The 24596-nt window shown below is 38.8% G+C and overlaps 3 protein-coding genes across 14 annotated transcripts in view; 2 read left to right on the top strand and 1 right to left on the bottom strand.

The window, feature by feature from the left end:
* LOC105280402 (protein-tyrosine sulfotransferase) overlaps nucleotides 1–14921 on the bottom strand; it is a 75418-nt gene extending 60497 nt beyond the window's left edge. For both annotated transcript variants that reach the window (XM_011340925.3, XM_011340926.3), the window contains exon 1: nucleotides 14602–14921. The gene's annotated coding sequence lies outside the window, so the exon portion shown is untranslated. The remainder of the gene's footprint in view (nucleotides 1–14601) is intronic.
* Nucleotides 14922–16134: 1213 nt separating this feature from the next.
* Nucleotides 16135–24174, top strand: LOC105280399 (protein MTO1 homolog, mitochondrial). Of its 11 annotated transcripts, XR_003406648.1 has the most exons (19): nucleotides 16135–16384; nucleotides 16475–16603; nucleotides 16699–16758; nucleotides 17965–18214; nucleotides 18299–18598; nucleotides 18711–18887; nucleotides 19061–19468; nucleotides 19793–19965; nucleotides 20223–20675; nucleotides 20860–20963; nucleotides 21135–21195; nucleotides 21308–21397; nucleotides 21720–21917; nucleotides 22302–22416; nucleotides 22700–22823; nucleotides 23010–23151; nucleotides 23336–23477; nucleotides 23662–23803; nucleotides 23985–24174. XR_003406648.1 is itself a non-coding variant. In XM_026970361.1 (12 exons), the coding sequence occupies exons 3-12, from the start codon at nucleotides 18004–18006 to the stop codon at nucleotides 22305–22307; spliced, it is 1983 nt and encodes a 660-aa protein (XP_026826162.1). In that variant the 5' UTR covers nucleotides 16136–16384; nucleotides 16475–16758; nucleotides 17965–18003; the 3' UTR covers nucleotides 22308–22417. The 11 variants fall into 11 exon arrangements, 2 of the variants coding, with proteins under 2 accessions (XP_026826162.1, XP_026826161.1); XR_003406650.1 differs by lacking the exon at nucleotides 16475–16603; XR_003406651.1 differs by having other exon boundaries at nucleotides 16475–16758; nucleotides 23010–23144.
* LOC113563435 (MKRN2 opposite strand protein-like) lies at nucleotides 16927–17562 on the top strand. The gene has a single exon (XM_026975083.1). The coding sequence runs from the start codon at nucleotides 16927–16929 to the stop codon at nucleotides 17560–17562; it is 636 nt and encodes a 211-aa protein (XP_026830884.1).
* Nucleotides 24175–24596: the final 422 nt, after the last annotated feature.

The following is a 24596-nucleotide window of genomic DNA, read 5'->3' as shown; positions in this document are numbered from 1 at the left end:
CATGAAATATTCTCCCAATCGCGCGTTTGCCTCGTTTACTGCATCAAAACGTATTCTATCACGAGCTGAGCGAAATATTAAAAAGCGTCGTGGAATCGCGTTCGACGATCATTAAACCATCACGGAGATGCGACAGAGAAACAGATTATTTGCGACCTCTTCTAACGATAACAACTCGCGTTGCGTGTTCGTCGTGCGTCATTCGATTAACGCGTAGTGTGTTCCTGCCGGTTTTGTGGTGAGAACGTGCCAGCGCGACGAAATTGCAGGGCGTGTGCGACTGCACGCGCGTAAACCGCACGCTGTGTTGACGGATAAATTTATTGTTAGCGAGGAGAAGAGGATTACCAGACGGATGGACAGACAGACAGACGGGGGGGGCGCGCAGACAGACAGACAGACAGACAGGACGAAGAGGACGTGGAGAACGGGGACGGCCGTACGCACGTTGCGTATCGCGCGCGTCGGCGTCGGCGTCGGCGTCGTTGCTGCCGTTCATCGTTTCATTCACGGTCGTTAACCATCGTTAGCGGAGCCCCGTCCGTTCCCTCGTCGACGAAGCTGGCACGCGGCATGCCGCAAAAACCGCGAAACACGCGCGACAAAACTGCCCCGGACCGAAAACCGCAACCTTACCGGAGGCAGCCGTAAGCTGCGACCCGGCTGTCTCGCAATGCTCGTAATGGTAATCACGTTTAACGTGCGCCCAGGTACCCGAGAATGCCGCATTTCCCACACCTGCTCTCGCGGCCGAAGGACGGAGAAGCCCTCCCAGGGAGGACGAAGTTTATTAACGCGAGCTCGTTAATACACGCCGCCGCGACGCTTGTCGGAATAATTATGGTAGTTCTGTTATTATAATAGTTGTAACTATAATGATTATATAATCATGTGGTAAAGTTCCCCTTCTCCTTTCGTTAATACAATATTGTATTATGACAGACATTTATAAATTAATTATAGAATATTACTTACTATACTATAATTATTATGAAACGTTGTGGATGAATATATAATACACTGAGAAAAATGATTTGATTGTATCAACAAGACGTATCTGATAGAACGCATTTTGGTTAAACTAACCAAGAATTTCTAGTTATCACGATAGGACTAGATATTTTATAACTAGAACGTTTGATAGACTGTACTATAAGAATTTGGTTAGTATTTTCCAGTTGGATCTATAAAACTTCTAGTTATATTACACTAGACATAAGAACAAACGAAGATGCAATCAGAATTCTGGTTAATCGCAGGGCACTCCAGCAGCATTCTATTGTTTCGTGTCGTGCGTATTGATGCATGTTCGGGAAACGGATCGGCACGGACGGCACGTTTTCCTCCTCTAGTGAAATGAAATTAGTTAGTGGAATGGCCGTGAAGTGATGGCGGATGAAAAAACGTGTTCTCTTCTTATATTTTTTTATACAGGGTGTCCCGTAATAATCGCCTAACCTCTCGTATGCCAATAGAGCAGATCGAGATGAAGAGAAAAGTCCCATACGATTTTGCGATATTCGCAATGATAACCCTATACCTCGAGCGGCTCGGCACTCGCCTCCGCGCGCTCTGGATTCGCTTGACTTTAATATGCAATATTTCGATTATTATTGCGAATATCGCAAAATGATATGGGACTTTTCTGTTCATCTCGATCTGCTCTATTGGCATGCGAGAGGTTAGGCGATTATTACGGGACATCCTGTATAAATATCAACATGATATTTCATTTACAGCAATCCAAGAAAACTCACGGTAATGAAACAGAAAAAACGTTTCTTTTCACTAAACAGTCATGTTAATTTAACTAAATACATTTAGTATTATTATCAAGAAAATCTGGTAAATTTAATAGGAAGGAATTAATCATGCTCATCTGGTAATTCCTAAAGGAATTCTGATTCGTCCATTTTCCAACAGACAAACTGGTTGAACCTACCAGATTTCTAATTAATGCAACCAGATATTTTTTTTTTCCAGTGTAAAGTTGCCAGTTTGGTCAACCTCAAAGTTTTTATTCGTTTAAATAACTACTGGCGAGGAAGGAAGTTTTTTAATTATAATAATTATTATAATAATTATATTGAAGTTCTTTGTTTCCCATTTATTTCCATTAATTATTATAGTTAATATATTATTATTTATATACATCCTATGTTTTGTTTCATTGCGATCAGAACGCGCGCTATACTCTTGTGATCCAAGACCGAGGGTTAACCCACGAGGTTTGTCTGAGGGGACGGTTATTTTGACTAAGTACCTCGACGTAAGCCCTCTCGACACGACGAACTTGGGACGACGCAGCGCCGTCTGTGGGTGTCGTCTCGTTTGCGGCCGTGGAGGCTCGCGATGATTGCGCCGCAAATTGCCTCGCAAACGTCGTAGGACGTCTCTCTAATCTCGCCGAGGCACGGGCGCATATTCGCGTCTGTCGTACCATGGGGGATCGTAAAGTATGAGAGAGTACACGCTAAAGTGGATAGAGATTTAGGGTAAGTACGGCGTCCTCTCCGGAAGAGAAGACCTCGCCGAATCCCGGCTGCTGTGGTTTGAGCGTTGATAGTTAGCCTTCCATACCGGCTGTCATCCTCTTTGCTGTTAAACGATAATAACGCAGGACTTTGATGAATTTAACGGAAATCACATAAAAGAGAGAGGGAAAAGCCTTTTACCGAGGTAATCCTGTAATAAGATTAAATGTCTTCGTGGTGAAGCGTGGTGAGTTTTAATACATCGTTTAACTTTAATTAATTGTTAATAATGCTCTCTCTCTAATATCAGTAATACTTTCTAGCGTTTAAAATAATTATTTTCATAGTTTTAACATAAACATTATAACTAACAGTTTTCCGTTTCTCCCTCTCTCTATCTCTATCTATCTCTCTCATGCGAGAGAAATCAATATTATCCATGCGTACTATATATCTCTAAACCTTATTGCATTCACCGACGTAATCTCCGCAGGTTAGCAAACATTAAATATTTCATCTTCTAATTTTGGCATCAGAACAGTATGTCAATATCAGTACCTATACATAACACAGTAAACTCATATCATTGGAGGAATTTTATAAAAATCTCAAAAATCTCAAAAGAGCTCGCTAATTATAATCGTGCTCTGCTTCGGATGTTTGGAGAACTATGTGGAGAACAGAGAGAGGGAGAGAGAGAATTCATCTCGATACAAGAGGCCACGAAGATTAATATCATGCGCGCGGTGGAGCAAGAAGTTCAATATACGTATTTATCGTATATTCAATGTACATATTTCTCTATACTACCTCAACATATACTTCTACTATATATTCGCCCAAAATTACATTGACAGGAACAGGTCACTGCTGGCGAGAACGTCCTTTCATCCTTTGTCTAATATTTGCTAGGCGCCGTGGACATTCGCGGTTAGAGGGGCCCGGAAACGATCTGGCAGTGATCCAACCGGACCTCGCACATGTAGCAGGCTATCCTTAGGATGTGGTCCGGCCGTCGTTGTCATTATCGTCGCGAACACGACGTTGACTCTGACGAGGTCGGATACCCGGAAATTTGCTGCCCCATGTGATCCTACCACGGATCCGTGAAATTCACCATGATATCCACCGAATCACGAACTTTCCGGGAGACTTCACAGTATCCTAGAGATCCCAATTCCGCCTGGAATCTACGACTGTCGGATTCGTTCGCATACGAAATGTCGGACTCCGGAAACTTTCAATTTTACGCGTCGCTTTTACGAATTAGGTATCTTCCGATAATCGCGTTAAAGCGACGCGTTTCTTCACGGCAAATTTTTGAGCAGGAGCGTAAAAAGAAAGAACTGAGAAGTTACGAGGCATCTGGAAATTACATCACCGATGTAACGCCCGAGTGTCATCGTGACCGAAAAACCGGCAAAAATTGCAGTTTCAGAATTTTACGATATTTTTGCGATACATCGCGTCGAGATATACGATCGTTAAAAATAGAAACGGGGATCTAGGACACCCCGCTATACATGGAAAGCGATCTTGTCGATTGAATCACAATGAGGGGCTTGCGATCCGGTCCCGTGCGCTCGAGCGCGAAGTAAATAAGCGAACGGCATTGTAGATGGATATTGGGAGACCCCGACGGGTTAACGATCGGCCGTTACATCACGCACTGGTTTAACCGATCGATCTCGAGTTTAAGGTCAAAGACTTTATTTGCTCTTCTCTCACGGCCGCGCGGTAGAACGCGCGCTGCGGAGCATGCCAGGAGTGGCCGCCGTTATTGCCGTCATCGCGAGGGCGTCATCATGAAAGCGCTGTTCGAGGCGAGATTTCCCGCAATTCTACCTCTTTCGCGTTGTAATTCAGGCTTTTCTCGCGCACGTGGCGCCCGATGGACAACGATCCTCCGGCACGCCGAATGGAATCCAATTACTTACTTTTTGCCGAACTCGCGCTGTTGGCTGTGCGAGTCGAGGCAAACCGTGCCAATTTTCCTGCCGCAAAAAGCGTTTCGCTCGTCCGTCGTGCGATCACGCCGGCAACTAGGATCAAATGGACCATGAGCTTCCACGCGATTGCTAATCTCAACTGCTAATTGAACGGTAAATGGAATTAGAAAGTGACGCTCCGCGATGTAACTATCGCCCAAGTTGGACGGCATTCATGACGCTACATCTGATAAATTGGTCGTTCGTGACACCGCGTCTAATGCCCTTCCGAAAATTACTGAACTCCACGGCGATTCTGTCCGTAGCATTACGTAATTACAAAAAATGTCTTCCTCATAACTCCCTGTTAACTAATTTCACATCGTAGAGGTGTAATTTGGGCATTTCTCTCAGGATATACATTCCGCGAAACATTGTAAAAAAATTGATAAAATATTTTTCAGATTTTCCGCATTTACCGAAAATACTTTTATCCAAAATTCCTTCTTTGTTTGCGTTTGCGCACGTTTCCCTATTGTCGATTTATTCTAGATTGTTGCAGTGCCGCCCGCGGCGTTTACTTTGTCTCTCGTAAAATGTATCGATGTAAACCTCGAACAGAATGCAACCAAAACACAAACAGTGTTCACAATTTGCATTTCGTCTAGAGTTTGAATGCCAGATACAAATCGGTGTGAAATATCCAGTCCCTCGCGACTGAAAATTGAGGTGCATCTCGGATACTTGCTTTCTAAATTACCTCGCGTGCGTGATGATCCTCGAATAGCGCGATGTGTATGCCACTATTATTTTAGACGGGCTTTGAATAAGTACACATTAAAACAAAGGAGCATGTCGCAAACATACACGACATACATGAAGGTGCACAGGTCTTTCGCAAGTTTCAGCTTGGCTTGCGTAATTGCGAAAATTTGTATCAACAACCATGCGCGAGCCACCCTAGCAAGTTTCAATGAAATTTTAAGCAGGTCACACGAATTCGCACGGAAAATATTTTGCCATCGGAAATATGAAGCACCTGTCTTTCGGAAGTGCTGCACTTTTGCTGTACTGTTAAATGCGGTATTATTCCGCCATTTAGCAGTATGCTAATGATCCTCTGGATCAAATCACGTGTCCAGAATTAAAACTAGATGAAATTCCTTATATAGTTTCAAATAATAAAGCGAGAAATCAACAAAGCGTGGGTTTTATATTCACAGAGAATATTTGTATCCAAGTAATTTATAACATTTTTTCCGCGTAGACGTGAACTTGCACGTCAAAAATGAAATAAACCTACCGTGACGGTACAAAATTCAGAAATTTTCCGCGACACTGGCGCGGGAAAACTCGCGAGAGACACGCACATTAATTTGGACATTTATAACATTTATTCACCGCGCGTGCGCCTCCGCGGGCGCAAAGAATACAAATGAGCTTTATTTCGCGCGATGACGCCCAGTAAAGCTACCCAGTGACTAATAATTTCTCATTTATAACGTCTATTAGGCGGCTCGTGTTCGCTGTTTTCGTTTAATACTCGCGTTAAAGCGACATCGCGCTTCTTCGTGATCCCATTGATGTTTTCGTTTCATTACCGCAACGGTAACGAACGAGCGCGATACTTCTTCGGTCTTATCTATAATACGGCACTCTCTGAGCTGCAACTTGGAGAAACGGAGTGAACCTGCCCGCCGTATCTCGCATTTGCATAACATTAGCGTTTAAGGGAGTTCCATCGACGAAAATACGAGTCGTCTATCTCGCGCGCGAGCAAGAAAGAAAATTCCGCGCTTCATATTGCGCGTTGATATCGTTACGTTAACCCTGTATAAGCGTGCATAGGGATGTGCACCGCCAGTTTCCCACGATAGCGAGGATACCAGAGACCTTTCGATGCTCCGAAAACAACCCTAATATCTACCAAATGTCGCGCAAGATTTATGTCACAAATAATGAACAGAGTATATTTCATGGAAAATTATTATATTATTATTTAATGTGAATATTATAATATATTAATATATATTTTACATGTATTTTGAAATATCTATACATAAATTTGCGCGTTATTCATAGGTTTTACCGAACAAATACGACGCACGTGACATACAGAAATTGGCGGATATTAGGTGTCTCTGATTTGTAAGGTCAATAAGATTCAGTTTCCACTTTTAATCGCCACGGAGAGAACGTATCCTTTCAGTCGCGGATCTAACTTGACTGTATAAAACATTGAGAACTAGGATTGCGCGAGTTTTCACACATCACTGCATTCATCCTGATTGCCTTTTTCATGTATCGCAAGTTTATCGGTTGGTTACAAGTTGTAACGTAAAGAAAATTCTTAATTATACGAAAGTAGAAGCAGATATTTCATAATTTACCAATCTGTTTGTTTGCTAAGTACCACTTTATCGAGAAAAAAAGCAAATAAAAACTTTAAAGAAAACTGCAAATGCAGATTTACACAGTGTAAAGATTCGATCTGAAATAAGATTTACGCATACACATATACAAGTCTGCAACAAAATTATAAATGAAGCAAACGAAAGAGAATTGTAAGCAAACATTCACAAATTTTCAATAAACATGTTATTATAATAAAAAACAGGCAAAATTTTCTTTTTATAAAATTTCAAACACGATATTTAAAAATAATCTTTAAATAAAAATGGGTCTTTTATGAGTCAATAAGACGTATCATTTAAGAGAAAATATTTGAATGTGCTGACGCGTCGGTCAATTTATCGTTAGTTGAAAAAATATAATTTGCGTATTAGTTATCAAGCAAGAATTTCGTTGCGCAAAATGACTTCACTGTCGCAACGTATAAACAACATTTCTCATATGACCATGAACACTTTCGAGCGGAAATTAGTGGAGTGGAAACTGCAACGGTAGAAACTGGTTTCGATGCGCGATTCGTGGCACGCGCGTCTTGTATACGTAATCGAATTAAGTAACACAAACTCAGTTACACGTTATTGCATTCCGTATCTGCTCGTCGCTGCTTTGAATATATCCCTAATGCATTCTTTAAGAGTCGGCACATATCCGTCTCTAGATTGACAATTGTAATGGTGTTACTCGTGCATTTATCATCATACGTGAGATGAATAGACGCAACTATCGTACTTTTTACATTTTTATATTTTTTTAATAAAAAGAGATAAGCTCTATGAATTGTAGAATAACACAATCAAAATTTTAATAAAAAGAGATAAGTTCTATGAATTGTAGAATAACACAATCACAATGTAATAAGTATACGTTATAATAAGTAACACACAGTTATAATTTCATATAAATAATTTATATTTTTCAAAATAAGAATTGCTTTATTAAATTCTGGGAATCAATAGAATATAAAAAAGAAATTATGTAAACGTTACTTTTTATAAAAATAAAACAACAAAATTTAAATACGTATTTTATAGCCAATTTGAAGCCAAAGTTTGCTTAAGAAAACTTTAATAACATCTTATAACTTTTTTAATTTTTAGTATGTATCTTGAAGTAACCAAGTATGTCTTGAGGTAACCAAATGAAATTAAAATTTAGTAAAATAAGAAAACACAATCTACCTGAAATTAAACTCAAAATATATTGTTTATATTTTCACTCGAGACTTAACTCGTAAAATATTCTTAATAAATCTCGTTAATAAATTTCAATTATCAAAATGTTCCTTTCTTTCTTCTCAAGAAAATCCTGTTAAGATTTAGAGATTGTTCGTGTGTTCAGCAGAAATATATATAAACAAGAATTCGGCCAAATCCGAATATTGAAACGATAATTACGAAGTTTCAAAAAGGAAATGCAGAATTTCACGGGTTTTTCGACTTAAGCTCTTTCAGCTCTCCGAATACAGAATTATAGTGTGGGCAGATTTTCGCGAGGCTCGACGACAAGCTCAAAAATAAATACGTCACGATTCCTTGCGATGAATATTTCATGACGCTCTCCGCATGACGAGCGGTACATTTAACACGCATGACCCATTTAATAGAGATGCGTTGTACACCGCGACCGGTTAGTTGACGATTCATTAATGAGCTCAACAACCGCCGGCATGCTTCGAAGAATTTTAGCGCGAAACGGGACGAAGCCTTCTCTGTTGCATACTATCGCGTTGCATCGAATCGCTCCTAATGTTTGCGATGGCGAATGTTTCACGTAAATTTCATCTCACTCGCAGAAACGCTGCTGAATCATAGTTAAATTCAATAAAGTACACGAAAACCGATTCCGACAAATTTAATTAATTCACCGAGACTAATTAAATTTGTCGCTCACAACGTTAATTCGCCTCTTACAACGGTGATTTAATTAATTCAGTCGGATATTCGTTGATGAGAACCGAAATGCTTTTTTTTCTTAATAAAAGCGTCAAGGCCGGAGATCTGCCTGATTAATCCTCTGAACACTGACCTATTTTTACATCTCGCATAGTTGATATATGCGCAAAAGAGAAGCTTTTCAAGTTATCTATTTCCTACTTTTTTTGTAATATACTTTATATTATTAATTACTATTTCTATATTATTTTCAATATAAGCACAGAATATTTCTAAAACGAGCATTTTATCGACATTTCATTAATCATAATCAAACGAAAGAGAGACACGAAACTGTCTACGTGTTTGGCTACGTGTTTACATAAAACGCATCAGATAAACGATGTTTGTCAGATACGAACGTCATCATCTCCAAAGGATCGCCAGATTACGGATTTCTTCGCGACAGAGGGGTGAGACTCGCAAGGAGGGCGAGGAAGAAAATGATATGAAACACTTGCCTTCGGGATAACACGGGAAACTCTGTTTTGCTGTTGCGTAATACTGTAACGTGATAAGATACTCCTTGTTACTTGAGCGGATGTTATACACAAAGTTTGCAGTTCTCTTTTCAAATCACCCCGTATATATATACGTATAATATATGTATCCCAATCTCGCGAACGGCGCGCGTGGGAGGTCATTTACCCCGTAAATTACCGAGATACCGAGATTGCGCCCCGTGTGATTTACGCTATGTGCGTAAGGCAGGCAGCGCGAGTCTAACTATCGGAAACAGAGCTACACCCGCGTGAATGATTGTTGGCGAATACCCGACGCGCGCAGAACTTGCGCCGATTACAAAGAGGCGGGCCGGTTGCGCTCGCGATCCCTTTCCTGTTTCATGCCGCGTATCTCGACGATCGTTCTAACGATCTTTAATTGGGCGATTACTCGCGCGGAAACCGCGCGCCTCCACCGATCCGGGATCCGCGTTTCGATCTCCGTTTCCGAGAGCGTTAAAGCGGAAGCTGTCGAAGCTAGCCGCGCGAGTCTGCGAAAGATCAACGCGAGGGATGACTTTTCTCTTCGATCAAATCTCTTAATTTTCCGCGACGGTCTCGATTTATTAACACATTGTTGTAATATGTACTACGTCGCGTCGCTCGTTTCGCCTAATAGCTCGTTCACACTTTGGTTTATTTAAGTTCCACGCGGGACTAGGTCGATAAGCAAGTGTATTATTATCCAGCGGCTCGAGCGCGGATAACGGAGGTTGCCATTGTGCATTGCATAATCGGAAGCTACAGGCGTCCTGGCGCCGCGCCGGTTCGCCGCCGCGATTATACGCCGTACGTCGAGTGTGCCTTTCGTACGTAAGGATCCGGCAGACAAGCATCGTAATCGCAACACGAGATACCAAAATATAGCGCAACAAACGTAATGACGGCGACGTTCGATCTGTCCGGGACGTAGACGTCGTTCGCAACAAGTTGCTCGACGAACTCTGTCCTGTAAGAGGCGAAAAATAACTAGGAGACTGCCTTAGATTTGAACTCGAACTCTCCGGGATCCCTGGTTCACACGCCTAGGTCTTAGGCCGTACGGCCAATACTCCTACTGTTGTGATCGACTTGTTTTCATTCCAATCCTCTATACGACCTGTCAGTCTCGACTATCTTTCCAGATCTTACAGTCCCTTCTGCGCTGGTATCCCCGATCGGGGACTACGCTTCTCCCGGGAGAAGCGTCGAGAGTACTCGTACGTGTATCGGATATGGGAATACTTTATCCGTCAGTGCGCACGTCGACGAGAGACCATCCCCTCGTCGGGCCTTGATTTATGAGTAGACAACGCCAGTGTCGTCGACGTCGTCGCATTTAAACGACGTCGGAAACAGGGACACTGGATTTTAGCGTGCACGCGTTAACGATGCAGAATGGTTGGATGCATCCAACCCAACGAGATTGTCCCGGATTCAATCCCGTCTCTCCCCGCTGCCAAGAAGCCTGGATGTCGCTTCAAGTGTCCGCAACGATTATTCCCTCGAAGGATAACACTTCAGATAACGTACAGGCTCGAGATCGAGACGAACTTGAAAGCCCTATTCGGCGATAAATGGGATTGATGTTAGAAAAACATGGAAAATAATTGAGCCTCTTTTGCGCGTTGTCTGAGACAAGCGTAGAATGCGAGCGGAATTGACATCCTGTCCCTGTAACGCGCGAGATATGCAGTTTGTGCGTACGTCCGATGACGGAATAACGTGTAATTCCATTGTGCGGACCAATTTTTGGCTAACAGGCTATTCGAACTCGAGCAAGAACAAATTGCTTGAGACAAAACAGATTTCGTTTTGATATCGCGTTTTGTCCGGCCGATTAACCGGATTGGCAAGATACTTGTACTAGCAGCTGACAAGTTAAATATACGAGGATGAATGAAGTTCTCTCGTCATTATCATCGTAATAACGTTCCGGCGTTATCGAACTACCCTGTTAGAACGGTCCCACTTTGCGACGATTATCGCGTTTACTCGTTACACAGAAAAAAAGTGTCACATCAAAACTTATATACTTGTATATACGCAACAATTTATAATCTTCGTAAAAGAATTTAATAATCTTAAAAATATATTTTTCTTGATTGAACTATACAAAATTGCTTTATTTAAAAATTGTTTTCTTCGTTTAACGTGATATAATTTCATTATTTCATTTTAGTTGAAATTCAAGATTATTAAATTCTTTACGAAGATTATAAATTGTTGCGTATGTACAAGTATATAAGTTTTGATGTGACACTCACTTTTTTTCTGTGTACCTTCCCTACTAAACTATCTATTGTCGTAAATTTTGACAAGCAGCGAGACCTTTTCAAACAGCCACACATACGATTACAGATCTGGTACCGCACGGCAAAAGATAGTACTGTATGGATATCGTTTGCAGCACAGACGCAGCACCATAATTTATCTACGGCTTATAAAACTGCAGCCGAGTAAAATAATGCTGCACCGAGATAATAAAAAGTAATTTCTATAGCAGCGTGATAAGTTTTTCGCAGATGCAAGAGTGGTTTTACGACGTAAGTGTGAGCTAGTTAATTATTGTTATCGCGAAACGCGAACAAAGGAGTGACAAATTAATGACGGTCATTAATTTCTGGTCAACTTTGAAAAGTACTAATAGTAATGAAAAATGGCCTGTTGTACTGTAATAATCGTAATTACAATTGATACCAATCGGAGTATCGAGCGACACTTCTGTGAACCACGCGACACTTGAAAATGGACATTAGGATACAAGAAAGAATTGTCTTTTCTACCTTTTACTTTTATTTGAAAAATTAGCTTCATCGTCTAATGACTATTCAGAGGCCACAAAGCGTAAGAAGATTCCTAATGAATTCCTTTCGACGACGCGTATCTCGCTTCCTCGAGAATCATCCAAGGACTGTCGGCGTATAATGAAAACGGCATTTAGCATTTGAAATAATACGATCCGGCGAACGATATGGCAACAGAATGATGGATCGTATAACGGAAAGATAACAAAAATGCTACAAGCTAATTTCGTAAAAAGAACATGTTTCGATAAGGAGCAGCAAAGATACGCGACTATAAATTATCCGTAATCATATGGGACGTGTATCCGCAATAGTGCTTGTTTTACGCGATCCAAGCGCCCGATGAGGATGCAAACGATACATTTCCGGTAAAACTCGCGGGAAACGACTCGGCCGTTTTCCGTCGGATTATTTCACTCTTCTCGCTCGCTATGTTTTTGCCCGCTAGCTCGTATAACGTTTACGATATCGACTTACCGTGCCGCAGTCGCGCAGTGCGTTTAGCGGTCTGTCGTATTTATTTCGTACCGTCCAAGCTTCGTCGCGCCTTTTATACGGCGTACGTATTGTACCAGTAAAAGAAACACGGTTAATTTTACAGCACGAGGAGCATTTTACAATACTCTCTTTGACGACTCGATAATATCTATCATATATCCTTGCTTTATGAGAAAAGCATATTTTTAATTAAGTTATGCATCTCTGTTCCGATTGTTATTACAGCTTTTATTTTATCGCGTTTTTTCTTTTGCAATTATGTACACGCCAAAGAAAATTAGTAATATTTAATAATTAATTAATTAATAGAGACAAGTTTGGTAACCGGTCGATTTAACTCCAACCGAAACATTCGTTTTCGAGATTCGTCTAACGATAACTTTATTGTAATTTGAGTTATGCACTGGGTACATATATTTATCTTTCTAAATTACAACATCTCATGTCTTTCAACGTAATACGAAATGCTAATGTAATTTCAGTAAAACAGCTTCAAACCATTACCGGAAATTAATCACTTGTATTGGAGCGTTCAGCTTATCGTTATTAAATCGTGTTACAGAATTTCGTTCTGCCATTCTTATCCTCAATGTTTTGATTCCATAAAAAATTTGTAATCGATTTGATCTCGGGAGAAATTTCAGGGAAACTGTAATCTCTGGCACAACGTTACAACATGAACTATTTCAACATTAACTATTTGGTAATTAAATCAAACTGTGAGAAGGTAAACTCAATTTAGATAAATAATAGTTTCATCATACTTATAATGATATTCACAGTACTATCTTCATTTTTAATAGCTATGCTTCAAAATCTATTAGACTACTTCGACATCTCAATTAAAAGCAAATTAATTTTGTTAATAAAAAGATGTTTAATTAAAGTCAATTTAAAATCACTTTTTTAAAAAAATAGTCGAAATACTAATAATAATCATTTTAATATGTCAAGTATTAAAATTTTATTAATTATTAAAAATTGTGTTATTTCGATGAGATGAAAAAATTCTGTCGCAAAATTTATTCATTAATGTCATACGTTAACATTCTATAAATTAATTACATTAAATGATAGTATTTAATTTACATTTACATTTTCATTTATATATTCAGATTTAAAATCTTTTATACACAAGATCTCTTAATTATTTGCTAGAAATTATATTTGACGTGTTGCATTCCTATAAGATGCATGCAACAATTTAAATTCCGTTCACGAAGACGTCACCGATGTCAATGTGAGGAACGTACAATCGCAAGAAAGTATTTGACTGTGCACTTGTAAATAGCATGTATCTCGTATATTAATATACGTCAATCCTATTTATCAACCATACATATTTACCAACACGTATGGACAAAAATATTATTCGTGAATATATTTTGCACAACGTTGCATCTAGGAAATCGCGCGTTGCGCGGATTGTCCTTCGCGCAAGGACGCGACGCCATTTGTCACTCTCTCTCTCTCCCTCTCTATCTCCGTCTCTTTCTCCCTCGTGTTCTGTCCCACGTGAAAAAACCGTTCATTCGGACGTGACGCGGACAGTCTTCGCGGAATCGACGCCGGGAAGCGGCGATCACGTGATTGCACAAGAACGAGCAGTGCTCGAATTTTCAGCATGAACGTCTCCGCGAAACGTGCGTGTCGCCGTTCGGTGGACCAAGTGGACGGATCTGATATCCCTGCATGCACGCACGGCATGGTCATCGACGCATCAGGTGTCAGTCACCCCGAACCGTGAGAACGCGAGTGTCGCGTGCGCGCGCGCGACCGGCACGCGTCGTCTTCTTCCGTGAAGACGTCAACGCGATTCAAAAGTTGCTGGCTATCTGCGATCGGCGTCGCGGAACGCAAGCGTGACACGCGATCGCGTCAACACGCGAGCGCATATAAATAGAGCGGTTCGACGAGTAGGAGAGTTTACCGGGTAGCAAGAGACTCGTCGAAAGTTTACGCCGCTAACTTCACGCGTCTCGAGACACGAGATCCCAGTCGCGTCAATCTTCGGCGAAGACGGAAATCGCGCGAGCGGAAAGGAGGACAAATCCTCGGTCATCACTCACCCGGCGTTCCGCTGACCGTTGGCAATTCCTTCGATGACCCGGTCTCGCCGATGTCGTCGTCGTCGTTTCTGCCGTCCCGCGCGCCTTTCACCGTTTCGCAAGCAATGCGAGATGCGCGTCGTCCGCCGTAGCACGCCTCCTCTCAGTTACTCGGAGCACTCGCGACGAGGAGCGTGAACGACGCGGCGGACCGTCGAGGGACGCGCGGAGCGTACGCGACACGCACGAACGCGAGGATTGCCGGACCCGGTACGGAAGGAGCCACTCCGAACGCTCCCATCGGTCAGCTGCTACTGGCCGTTGCGTCGGAGCAGCGGCAGGAGGGCGGACGGGCGATCGCGAAGGACGTGACCTCTCGCGGCGCCACTCGGAATCTACAGCGGCGTACGCCGCTGACCAATAGCGCTGCGCCGCACTGCGCCTGCGCGCGACTTCCTTCGCTCGCTCCATTGACATAGGAATATATAGACGGAGCCTTTTACGAGGGAAGCTGGATTAGCGGTAAGGGGAGAGCACTGGCACTTCGTGTAACTTCGGCTGTTCGGGTATGTTCGGTTTCGCCAGTGATATATATATATGTACGATGAGTTATTGTGTGTGTCGGAGTGTAGCAATTGCATTAATGCAAAAAGGAAAAATTGGCAATAACGTATGAAAGAAAATAATGATCCGAAAATTTCTTTTCATCTGTAAGTAAAATACATACAATTGTAGGTTATACACAATGCCGGTAAAACGTTTCAGATATTGCTATGTGTTTATTATTATTTAAATTTATTATTATTGTGTTAAGAAAGAATTTTGGCTTGATTATACACCTAGACCGAGTAATGGTGGCACCGAAAGACGATCTTATTTAATTATATTTTTAACGTAATTTAGATGTAACTGTCACCTACTGAAGAGGACCACATCCCGTATGGTCGAAACGTCGTTCTAATAAAGAGAATTATAGCCAGTTGTGTCGAATATTAATCGTACTCGTTTACTGAAATTATCTACTGGCGGTGTTAAGAAAGAATTTTGGCTTGTTTATTATTATATTCATATGAACAATTGTTCAATAACAGTTTTTCATTTATAGTTTTTATTAATTCATATATTTAATAATAAATATATATATATAGTCAAATCGTATATATTATTATTAAATATATGAATTATAATAACAACTATAAATGAAAAACTGTTATCGAACAATTATTCATATGAATATAATAATAAACACATAACAATATCTGAAACGTTTTACCGGCATTGTGTATAACCTACAATTGTATGTATTTTACTTACAGATGAAAAGAAATTTTCGGATCATTTTCTTTCATAAGTTGTTGCCAATTTTTTCTTTTTGCATTAATGCGATTGCTACATTCCGACACAACACAATAACTCATCGTACATGTAATTTCGGTATCACAACTTTACAAAACTTTATCGAGTATCATTCGGGCGATGTCGAGAACAGCCGAACTCGCCCGATTTGCCAGCAACTTCTCCTTACCGCAAATCTCAGAACCCCCCTTGCCTAAGTTCGTAGCATAGGCTCCGTCCATATATTCCTATGTCAATGCACGATACGTATCTGGAAATATTGTTTGTGCCGTCCACGTTCGATTCGCGCATGTACGAATCCGTCAACGTGAAAACTTTGTAATTATTGTACAAGTCGTATGACGCATGTAACACGTCGCAGCGCAGCACCAACGTTTCGATACTGTCGCGATATCACACTTCGCGACAGGTGACAATCGCAGCGTCGCGTGAGCTGGCAATGCGTGATGTAAGTTGGAGGTTAAGTGACGCATTGTTTTTACGGGATTATTTAGATTGAAAACAAGAGTTTAATGCAATGATATTGTGCGATTTATAGCGAAAACATGTACGAGAATGTTTCTACTGTATACGAGTAACGTCGTGGGATAACATCACTGTTTTTACTTTTTATAGTATAATTAGGTTAAGTTAGGTTAGGGAATTGGATGATTTTAATGTCTATTTGGTACGCATATTTTTAATATATTTTTTATCTACGATGTTGTATATACTTTTTCAACATCTTTTTACATTTTTGCTTTTATTGGCTTTCGTTTTCAGGATAAAAAGAAGGAATAGTTGGATAAAATTGTCGACTCGTTGAGATTCGTTTGGAAACTGGTACAACAAATATTTCTTTATCGTAATGTTTTAGTCGCATACAAACAGGATTCATAACGTAACTGGAAATGAAAGTTTTTCTAGGAAGATAAAATTGAACGGAAATAACGTGATTTCGTAGCAATCAGATATCGTATCATTCTAAATGGAATATTGAATCTTCGCGATATGAACAAGGATCCGGGCATCATGTGTTTTCGTCATTGCTCGACGAAGAGCGTGTTTTGCAAGCAAATTCCGACGACGTGCCCGGCGTGTTCGTCACAGATGCAAAATTTTATCACAGATCCATTTCGTATTCCGTATCCGTTGGTAAATGCCGCTCACAGTCCAACTAGCATCGTCATTCGACCGTCATGCGGCAGTTTTCTCGACGATTACGACGCAACGCACGATCTGCACGTCGGAATAGTTGATTCCAACGGAAGCGTCGTTGAATTCGATAAAACTGGACTGATAGTGAATGACGTTGCCAGGTGGATTGATTGTGTCGCCTTCAAAGTCGTACCGATCGCCTGGACAATTCGATGGGACGAAACGTTGTGTCTCATGTCGAGAGACGTCAAGTGGAAGTCCATTAACTATGATGAGATTCATATGAATTGTTTCAACTTCGTTTTGGAATTTTTCAATAATCTGAGATACGCGGATTTAAGATTTACGAATAAGGAGGATTTGTGCGAGCGATTAATACTGTCAAAAATTCAGACCGCAATCAGATACAGTTCACTGTATAGAGTTTTGAAGAATCAAGAGTACTTGATATCGGATTATATTGCACTGCCTACCAATAATATTGTGTAATTGATGCAACAAATATGTGTATATTTTTCTGCACTTGTCTTTTTGTTAACCTTTTATTTTATGAATTTTTATTTTAACGAACTTATGCTACAGTATAAAGCAGAGTAAAGGTAGATTTCTAGTATGAAAATAACGTAATTTATTTGTTGTACATTTATTTAATAAGTAATATTATAGTTACTAAAAAATAAGTTACCTATTATCTAATCTAGAAAAATTTGTAATTTTTAGCATTAAATAGGTATTAAAATAGTAATCTTTTATGTAAAAAATTTGTTTTCTTTATACATTGCAAATCGTTTAAAAAATAATAAATTTTTGATATACTTATTTGTTACTTCATTTATTTGTCTCTTTATTATCACACATTTAATTTAAAGATATATTCAAATATTTTTACAGAAAGTGTAAAATACAGGCAAAAAATAACAGTGAAGCAACATGATTCTTAGGAGTATTAAAATACCTCCATCTAGTTTATATCATGGCAAAAAGCAGTTGCAATTGTTGAAAAGACTAATTACAAGCAACACTCAAGAAAAATTTGATGTAATCGTCGTTGGTGGTGGTCATGCTGGAACCGAAGCATCTGCGGCTGCTGTTAGAATGGGTGCCAAGACACTGTTGGTTACTCAAAAAAAAAGTACTATAGGTGCGTAATTATACAGAAATTATTCAGTAATAACATGTCCATTATCCATCGACATCATTGATTCGAATTTGATTACATTTATAGGAGAAATGTCGTGTAATCCATCCTTTGGCGGAATCGGAAAGGGTCATTTGATGCGAGAAGTAGATGCTTTGGACGGAGTGTGTTGTCGGATATGCGATATGTCGGGGATACACTACAAAGTTTTAAACCGATGCAAGGGACCGGCTGTGTGGGGCCTTAGGGCTCAAATCGACAGAATGTTGTATAAGAAACATCTTCAAGAAGAACTTTTTAACACGCCGGGATTGCACATTTACGAATCCTCCGTAGAAGATCTGATTTTGTCGGCAGAGCCTCTGTCGTGCTGTGGAATTATTCTCAGTAAGTGTTTACATTAAAATAAAAGAAATAAGAATTTTTGTTTTTTCTTAAAAACTATGTTCTTTCACGAGAGATACGATTATACTCTATTAAGTATTATATTATTTTACAGAAGATGGAACGAAAGTATTCGGTGATGCGGTAGTTATAACCACGGGAACTTTCTTAAAAGGCCAAATAAATATTGGATTAGAGAAGAGACCCGCAGGTAGATTAGACGATGAGCCTAGTATCGGTTTGGCAGACACACTCGACAGGCTTGGATTTCGAATAGGAAGATTGAAAACTGGTAGATAAACGTATTATATTTTTTTTTATTAATTTACCCCATGCTTGATATATTCATAGTTATTTATAAAACAGATATATATATATATATATATATTCGATAAATGTCTGCAAAATTGTATTATTTTATTTATTAATCTACTTTAAATCATTAATTCGAGTTACGTTTTGCAGGCACACCGCCAAGACTAGAGAAAGAAAGCATCGACTTTACTGCGTGCACTATATTTCCACCAGATGATTTTCCCATACCATTCTCGTTTATGAATGATAAGGTGTGGCTACAGCCAGATAAACAAGTGCCGACTTATATGACGTACACGAACGAGGGTGTTGCACGTATCATAAAGGAGAATATGCATTGCAATTTACACGTTACGGAGGAGATAACGGGTCCGCGGTATTGTCCGAGCATAGAGAGTAAGGTTCTACGATTCAAGAATTCTGACCATCAGATCTGGCTAGAGCCGGAAGGGCTAGACTCACCGTTAATTTATCCGAGCGGACTGTCGTGCACTCTGCCAGAGGAGAAACAGATTGAACTCGTTAAGTGTATTCCAGGATTGGAGAATGCTCGCCTCGGTAATTCTTTTAAACTTGAAATTCCTTTAACCCTTAGAGAGCCGGGATTTTTCCATTGAAATTTGAAATTTTTTAACGTAAAATTTATGCATACATGCAACCTATAGGTTCCGTAAAGTTCCCAAGTTCGTACCTGGCTGCTATATGAGCCAGTCCGGCCCTCTAAGGGTTAAACAAATTTTGACGATTCTTTCCAACGTTTAGTTTAGAAATGATCCAAATGTTTATCTATTTTTAAATCATTTTAAGTAATTAAAATTTTCTGCTTTTGTGATATAAAGTCCCTTTAATTATTTTTAATCTCACTTCTACTTATGCTTGTAGCTAGGCCTGGTTACGGCGTTGAATATGACTATGTGGATCCTAGAGAATTGACCTCTCAGTTGGAGACCAAAAAAGTTCCAGGATTGTTTCTGGCCGGACAGATAAATGGTACTACCGGTTACGAAGAGGCTGCCGCGCAAGGTATCGTCGCGGGTGTCAACGCGGCCGCTAAGGTAATTAGCGTCACATAGAAAAAACTATAATTCTTCCGTTACGACGCGCTTCGGCCAAAAAGTGCTCTCCATGTGCCCCACAATGTTCGATTGTGCAATGATGAGATGACTGAAATTAGAACTACGAACGCAAATCTTTTTTATGACTACAAGAGATTTCTGCATTTTTTATTTCGCGATATGATTGCTTGAAAACCTGTGGCTTACTTAGGGCTATATCTCTGTCTATTTTTGTACAAATCTATTTGCGAGTTCAGGTGTTTAGGAAACCGCCGCTTCTGATAAGTCGAACTGAGGGCTATATCGGCGTCCTCATTGACGATCTAACGACGGCGGGTACCACGGAGCCGTACAGGATGTTTACCAGCAGGGCGGAGTTTCGAGTGAGTCTACGTCCCGATAACGCTGATCAGAGACTGACGGAAAAGGGATACGCAGTGGGCTGCGTTTCTCGCAAGAGACTCGACAGGACGAGGGAGACTCTTTGCAAAATGCAAGAGATCATACAGATACTCAAGAGTAATACGCAACCAAGTAAAAAGTGGCGAAAATTGTTGAAGTTGAAGGAATCCAAAACAACCAATATCAAATCTGCTTTCGACATTCTGTCGATAACTAACGAGGATATCACGTTTGCGCGATTAGCAAAATATTTACCGGAAATGTTGAACCATTTGCACGACAACCCGGCTCTGGCCACAAGAATAGAGGTTTGCGAATTGAATATTAAATAATAAATATAGCATCATACGAGAAAGAAATTTCACAATTTAAAATAATGATATTTTACTATTAAATTTTTTACTATGAATTTTTAATATCAAAATGAAATATGACTAAGTAAAATAAATGTATATTTATCAACATACGTGATCGCGATGTCTCAATTTTTAGATCGAAGCAAAATATTCGCATGTCGTTGGGACTCAGCAGGCTCAAGTAAATGATGTCAGAAAAAATGAGCAAATGGTTATACCAGCCGATATTGACTACAATAAGTAAGATTTATTTGCGTGCATCTGTCTTATTATCATTATTATATTTATTACTATTCATCACTTATCTGTTGATCGGACTACATAATAATAAAATAGTAAAAAAGAGTTTCTTCAGTTTCGTATATATAAACATCTGTGGAAACGATTATTAATCTTCTCTTTCCGTTACAGTCCTGAACTAAATTTATCCAACGAAGATCGAGAGAAACTCGCAAAACATCTGCCAAACACGGTAAACCTTTCCGCTACTATTATTTGCGCCTCGATTTTTTAGTTGTTACAACAAATAAAATTACTATTTTGTTGTCTTAATGATTTACATTAACAAGATTTATTTCTTGCAGATTGCGGCGGCTAATAAAATCTCAGGTGTGACTCCTTCGGCTATATTAAGGTTACTCTATTACATCAGACGTAACGCCAATCAGAACGTTGTAAGAACATAGTGTATTATATAATAGAACATAAATATTAACAATATTTTCGCATAATGCATTATTATTTTATCAAATACAAAATGATACTGTCACTTGTACATTATAAATAATATGCAAGTATAAAAACAGATATTTGAAACAACTTGCAACATTTACAGGAAATTAGTGAGTATACAATTCCAGTTTTAATAATTTAAAGAGAAAGGATATGATGCATTACAATAATAAATTAGTTAAAAAAATTGTTAATGTAAAATAACTTTAATCACACATTATACCCACGACGATCATCCAAAGAGTATCCCATGTTGAATTTAAGCGCTATCTGTCACGTGATCATTTGTATCGTTTACGCATGTGTAAAACATGGCGGGATTCTCTCGCAAGTCGCAACTTGGCAACACTGATGACCGATTTCCGTTCGCTTCTCATTTCCTTTCCGACACTGGGCGTGTGAGCAGGTAGTCGGAGTTCTTCAGTTTTCTTGGGAAGAACTCGCGAAAAGCACGTGAAAATGGTAAAACTCTTTTGCTTTTTTTACATGAATACATTGTTTAATTCGAATTGTTTTACTTTTTCGCTATTTCTGTCATATTCATTCACGGTTATTCGTTTGCCACGAGAATCAACTCAGACGAATTTCCGACCACGTGTGTATTTTTAACATGCATTTTTCTATAACTACCTCGAATTAAATGAGTTATATTATTACAAGATTTTGTATTTAACTGATATCTATAATTTAAGCATATTCTATAATTCGAGTCAGTCGAGTAATTCTGTATACGTATAAAAAGCTAAAAGTACGGAATGCTTTGTTTTCCAATCGGTTTAATAAAAGCATATACATGTTAATAAACAAATAAGTACTTTTTTAATATTCTTTCTTTATACTTTTCAGACTTGAGCAAGGAACTACTTATTGAGTTGGCCAATAATTTAAGCTAATATGGTGAATTTTGTTCACCAAGAAATTGCTAAGAATAGCAGAACATCGTAAATGTTCAAAACAATGGGTAAATATTTGATATATTGTCTAATTTTGTTCCATGATGGAATTAATTTCAAGTTATATATGTATAATACACACACGCACGCGCGCGCGCGCGCGAGAATAAGAAATACGTTTTATTGCGTTTTTAATATATTCAACTCTCAATCATGATGTTACTAATGGTCCGTGTTTCTGAATGACAGTGACTATTTCTTACCATTGCTGATACACATTCTAATCTTCTACAATAATTTGTCAGTTATATCATTTGCTAATTTTGCTCAAGAAAAATAATTGTTTTATAGGAAAGAAAGACACCAAGGAGTAATCGAACCATACTATGTTTCATCTTGTATGGTCTAAAACACACCATAATTTTAATCATTTCTGGAGGCGCAAATTTGTCCAAGACTTGCTGAAACATGAAATGTAAGAGATACACATTTTATTTCTTATTTAATACATTCCAATTCTCAATTATGATGTTATTAATGGTCCGTGTTTCTGAATGACAGTGATTGTTTTACCATTGCTGATTTGAAATAAGTTCTAATCTTGTGCAGTAATTTGTCAGTTTATTTGTTAAATTTGCTGAAGGAAAAAATATGTTTATAGGAAGAAAGATAGCGAGAAAAATTATTTATCACCAGTCGAACCATATTACGCTTCAACTTGCAAGATCTGAAACATGCTATAATTTTGAGCAGTTCCAAAGGCACAAATTGAGAAGGCTGAAGCTCTTGCTGAAACGTAAGATGTAAGAGATACATATTTTATTTTTTATTTAATACATTCTTTCTCAATTATGATGTTACTAATGGTCCGTGTTTCTGAATGACAGTGATTGTTTTACCATTGCTGATTTGAAATAAATTCTAATCTTGTGCAGTAATTTGTCAGTTTATTTGTTAAATTTGCTGAAGGAAAAAATATGTTTATAGGAAGAAAGACAGCGAGAAAAATTATTTATCACCAGTCGAACCATATTACGCTTCAACTTGCAAGATCTGAAACATGCTATAATTTTGAGCACTTCCGAAGGCACAAATTGAGAAGGCTGAAGCTCTTGCTGAAACGTAAGATGTAAGAGATACATATTTTATTTTTTATTTAATACATTCTTTCTCAATTATGATGTTACTAATGGTCCGTGTTTCTGAATGACAGTGATTGTTTTACCATTGCTGATTTGAAATAAGTTCTAATCTTGTGCAGTAATTTGTCAGTTTATTTGTTAAATTTGCTGAAGGAAAAAATATGTTTATAGGAAGAAAGATAGCGAGAAAAATTATTTATCACCAGTCGAACCATATTACGCTTCAACTTGCAAGATCTGAAACATGCTATAATTTTGAGCACTTCCGAAGGCACAAATTGAGAAGGCTGAAGCTCTTGCTGAAACGTAAGATGTAAGAGATACATATTTTATTTTTTATTTAATACATTCTTTCTCAATTATGATGTTACTAATGGTCCGTGTTTCTGAATGACAGTGATTGTTTTTTACCATTGCTGATTTATTAAATATTCTACTTAGATGTAATCGCTCTTGACTTATGTAGCTTATTAACACATATAATGCGTTTGCAGGACGAAGGAGTGACATGAAATGAAGATACTCGTTTGAATTTGTTGGTCAATATTCAAGCTTGACTTGGCAGTCATCTTTGATAAAGTAAACCTATCTTTGATAAAGTAAGGACTACCTTTATTATTTATGTTTTCTTCATTTATTATATTTAGACTGATGTTTTTAAATAAATTTGAATAAAAATTTTCCTATAAAGATATCCGTAAATTGATGAAATTATATCCTTTTACCTATCATGCGTAGGCAGTGAAATTTCATATAACAGGTTTTTGTCGAAATTGCAGAAACGACATTCATAAGATTACATTTTTTTTATTATTTTATCTAAAAGTTATAAATAAATAGCAAAGTTTTAAATTACATAATGAGATATTGAACCAAAGTGTACAATATTACATGGATTGCTCGAAGAGTCCATGCCGACTTCCTTAGCAAAACTCATATTTTAAATGTTTTTATAAAAAAAGGTCAACGTAAATTTTAAAAAATGCATTTTATAGCAGATGAATAATACATTCATGGCGCGGTCCCATCTGTGGAATATGCGCAATGCGGAATTGGCGGAACGCTCGTGATTGGTTCGATTCGTTTTACGTTCGTTCCGCCGATTT

The sequence above is a fragment of the Ooceraea biroi genome, chromosome 1 (genome assembly GCF_003672135.1).
Source record: "Ooceraea biroi isolate clonal line C1 chromosome 1, Obir_v5.4, whole genome shotgun sequence".
Lineage (NCBI taxonomy): Eukaryota > Metazoa > Arthropoda > Insecta > Hymenoptera > Formicidae > Ooceraea > Ooceraea biroi.
The sequence above is the reverse complement of the archived record's forward strand: the minus strand, read 5'-3'. Positions and strand labels throughout refer to the sequence as shown.

Excerpts from the sequence above, each read along its gene's own strand:
- LOC113563435 (XM_026975083.1), top strand. The coding sequence starts at position 16,927 with ATGAACAAGGATCCGGGCATCATGTGTTTTCGTCATTGCTCGACGAAG.
- LOC105280399 (XM_026970360.1), top strand. The coding sequence starts at position 18,004 with ATGATTCTTAGGAGTATTAAAATACCTCCATCTAGTTTATATCATGGC. Across the intron at positions 20,964-21,134 it reads GCCGATATTGACTACAATAA|TCCTGAACTAAATTTATCCA; the intron begins GTAAGATTTATT and ends TTTCCGTTACAG. Across the intron at positions 21,196-21,307 it reads CAAAACATCTGCCAAACACG|ATTGCGGCGGCTAATAAAAT; the intron begins GTAAACCTTTCC and ends TATTTCTTGCAG.